Consider the following 3,903-nt stretch of genomic DNA (forward strand, 5'->3'; position numbering starts at 1 on the left):
ATTTGTCCATTCAACATAATTTATCGTTCCACACGTTATAGCTTTCTTCGAGTCATGCGAAATATCATATTCTCTCCATTTTATAAGGTAAATTAAGTTTGCACTGTTTTCTTTCTTTCTTTTTTCTCTTTTTCAATAAATGTTACTGTCAAATAATTAATTTGTATCATTTTATGCGTAACCGTTAAAACTCCTAGTTCCTATGATTCGGTATTAGTTTCGACCAACGAAAAGTCTAATATTAAGTTTGTATGATTTATTGAAGGTGTTAATGGTGGACTTTTTCATGGCAGATCAATTAACTAGTCAGGTACGGAATTCAAAAGAATATAATAAATAAAAATTCATGAATAACTAATTAAAAAAAATTAAATTTTATTTAATGAATTATGTTTTTAATTAAAAAGACAACCAAAAGCAAACTGATATAAAAAAAGGTCTACGCCAGATAATATTTTCTAGAAAATTAGTCTTTTTGGAAAATGTTGTGTATTGTAGCATAATTTGTTTGATTTGAAAGAAATTCGATTAACTAGGATAAAAACAAACATATTTAATTTTTTCTATTAAACTATACGATGTATACACAATTTTAAAAATAAAATTGGAATTTTTAATAATTTAATTTGTTTGGCACCATAAATTTAAATTGGGGACTCGAAGTGACATTGTAATTGGCCGCTGGTGCACAGATCCCGCTGCTCCGGTACTTGGAATTCACATCGTGCTATTTTATAGCAGTGGGGTTCAAAATCCACCCGTACGACACCTGCACCAACAGCAAAAGCTACAAGCTCCTGGCATATATAATTTCCTTCCTCCCTTACTACTACCGTGCTATGCAGGTAAGCCCGGCAACCAATACATTATCATGAGAAAAACATATGTACTCTACTAATCCAGATGAATCTACGTAACAATTAGTGTGCGAGAAGGTACATGGAGGAAGGCTACGATCCCAATCACTTGGCTAATGCGGGCAAGTATATATCTGCAATGTTGGCTGCTGCTGCTCGATGGAAGTATGCATTAGACCCGACTCCAATGTGGCTTGCAATCGTGGTCATCACCTCAACACTTGCCACTTTCTACCAGCTTTATTGGGACTTTGTTAAGGATTGGGGACTTCTCAACCTCCACTCCAAAAACCTATTTCTTAGAGACGAACTTGTTCTCAGACACAAGTGCATCTATTACTTTTCCCTGGTAACATTATTTATCTATTATGATTTTATATTAAAGATTGGAGTGATAAGTGTAGATGTGAGATTTTGTAAATACATAAGAATTGTGTGTTGTGTATGTAAACGCCCCTAGCATGCCTAACAAATAATAATGGTAACAAGATAATTTTGAGACACTAAGCAGGTGATTATTATGTTATAGGCTTTAAACTTCGTGCTACGACTTGCATGGGTAGAAACAGTGCTACGACTAAATATGGGCTTCCTGGAAAATCGTCTTGTTGACTTCACTCTGGCATCCCTTGAAATTATTCGACGGGGACACTGGAACTTCTACAGGTATCATTCTACAATACTCTCTTTGTTCCCGACTTTTACTAGATTAGTCATCATTTGATACTCTTGCATGAAGACATCTGGTGATGATTCTTTTTTTTTTAATATATAAAAAGGTTGGAGAACGAGCACTTGAACAATGTTGGCAAGTTTAGAGCAGTGAAGGTGGTTCCTCTTCCTTTCCGTGACATGGAATAGTGCGGCATGGACGCTTAATAATTTGTTGAATGGGGTTAAATAAAACGTAATGTTATTCATTAGTGGTAGCTTGCTCATTCATCAAGATTACTTTTTATTTGGGTTAATCGTTTAAAAGCAAAACACACAAGTTGTTTGACTTGGAGTTTGCAAAAGCTTCTTTTCAAGTCATGCCAAATTTTCCAATAAGATAGTTTAGTTCTTAACGGAATGGGGGGAGAATACTTGAAGGGAAAACAAAAAAGCGAAAGGCTTAATGTGCCTTTAGAAACATTTGGGTGGTTGGTAGCATAATTGTATAATCTTTTGTTCATTATTATTCAACTTTCCTTTTGAATAAGATCATTATATTAGAATATCAATGATTGTAAGGAAAGTGTTTTGCCGAAGTATTTTGTAATCAAAGTTAATTTGTAACTTTTTTTTTTCTGCATAGGACTCTGTGAGGGGATATGGAGTTAGCTAGTTAACTTTCTCATAGTTTAATCTCTCATGAAATTGTATTTGTCCTCACTTTTTGTAAACTTAAGATTATTTTTCATATGAATTTTATAAATAATATATTGTGGGAGAAGAAAAATAAGAATCAACACAAATCCAGAAGAACAAACAGAGATTTAATGAGGTTCGACAAAGCTGCCTACATCCTCGGGAGCAGAGCGGCGACTTCCTTTTCAATATTCAGAAAAGAATACAAAATACAATATTCAGCTCTCTCAAAAACCTAGGATTACAAACATGTCTATTTATAATCATAGAGTAAACCCTACAGTACAATATGTAATTCCCAAATTACCTTTGTACGGTATAGCGCGGCACTGACCCAGCACCCCCAACCCACATAACATAACTTCCCGATTTGGACAGATTCTTCCGCTACGCTCCGCTCTGCTCCGCTTCATTCCAGCGTATGTCTCTAAATGGTATATGAGTCATATCATAACAAATCTCCACTTTGGCGAATATTCAGCCCCTTAGGAGAAAAAATGTATGGGGGTTACACCTGCACCAATGTGGGTTGGGCTACCATGCTTCTGTTGCGCCCACGCTGATCTCGACCCACTAAATTTCAAGAGACACACCTCTTTAATTCTAAGAGACATATCTTCATTCCAAGGGACTCCAAATTCTGGTATTATGAGCCATATTTAACATCTTACTTGTAGATTTGATTATTTTAATTGGTCAATTTCATGGGTGGATAAAAAATGTGAATAAAAATATAAATATTTATTAAGATAAAGTTACAATTTAGATGGATAGACTTGACTTGGAATTAATTGGGTAGACTTGACTTGCATGGTTATAGGTAGCCCAAAATGTATTCAAATATGTTGTTTATTGAGATAGATTAGCATGGAAGCATAATAATCTTCTTTGATTAAATAATTATTGTTTAATATAGTTTAAGGAGATGTTTGGCCAAGCTTTGAACGGTAAGGAGAGTAGAAGATGCTAATAGAGTAGAAATTTAGAAAAAAAAAATTTAACGTTAATAAATAATATTTCAATAATAGTTTAGTATAAGATATGACTAAGCAATCAAAATTTATATTACATATATTTTAAGTGGGTTTTGCAAAGATACCACATAATTTTTATGTATTTATATTTGTAACACCTATATTTTAATATTTAATGATAAAACATGTGTAAACTAGTATCGTAAGCATACTTAAATATATGCATGAAAATAAATGTTTTAACTTTAATAAATAATATTAGTGATAAATTTTATGTGACGTTAATTATTATAATGTCATAGAGGTAAATATAAAATTTGAGGTGTTAGATATACAAGTATATAAAATTATGTGGTATGTATTTAAATCCCCTTATTTTAATGTAAATCTAATTAATTTTAAATCTTTGATGAACGGAGCTTTGGTTTGGATTTTCTAACTTATTATTTTTATGATTTTAAGATACATCACCCAAGGATTAAAATATTCACATGTGAACTATTTATGTCATTAAAATATTATTATTTAATATTTTTCTATTGAGTTGGTTAGGCAAGGCCTCGAGGAATTAAAAAAAAAAAGGTATTATTTAAGATTAAGAGGGCTTTTTTTGGAAAGAAAATAAGAGTGTACATTTACATTAAAACAAAACATGATGATGGAAAAATATTTTAGTTGAAATGCGTTGAAATTTTCTGATGCAAATATTAATATTAGCGTCA

The 3,903-nt window shown here is 32.1% G+C and overlaps 1 protein-coding gene across 1 annotated transcript; it reads left to right on the forward strand.

Moving 5' to 3' along the window:
- Positions 1-10: 10 nt before the first annotated feature.
- On the forward strand, positions 11-2,159 carry LOC110038689 (phosphate transporter PHO1-2-like). The gene is made up of 6 exons (XM_020743586.1): positions 11-87; positions 266-310; positions 693-845; positions 925-1,206; positions 1,387-1,523; positions 1,637-2,159. Exons 1-6 carry the CDS (start codon positions 55-57, stop codon positions 1,716-1,718), a joined length of 732 nt encoding a protein of 243 aa, XP_020599245.1. The 5' UTR covers positions 11-54; the 3' UTR covers positions 1,719-2,159.
- The last annotated feature ends 1,744 nt before the right edge of the window (positions 2,160-3,903 follow it).

This window comes from Phalaenopsis equestris, unplaced genomic scaffold (assembly GCF_001263595.1).
Source record: "Phalaenopsis equestris unplaced genomic scaffold, ASM126359v1 Scaffold000002, whole genome shotgun sequence".
Classification (NCBI taxonomy): domain Eukaryota; kingdom Viridiplantae; phylum Streptophyta; class Magnoliopsida; order Asparagales; family Orchidaceae; genus Phalaenopsis; species Phalaenopsis equestris.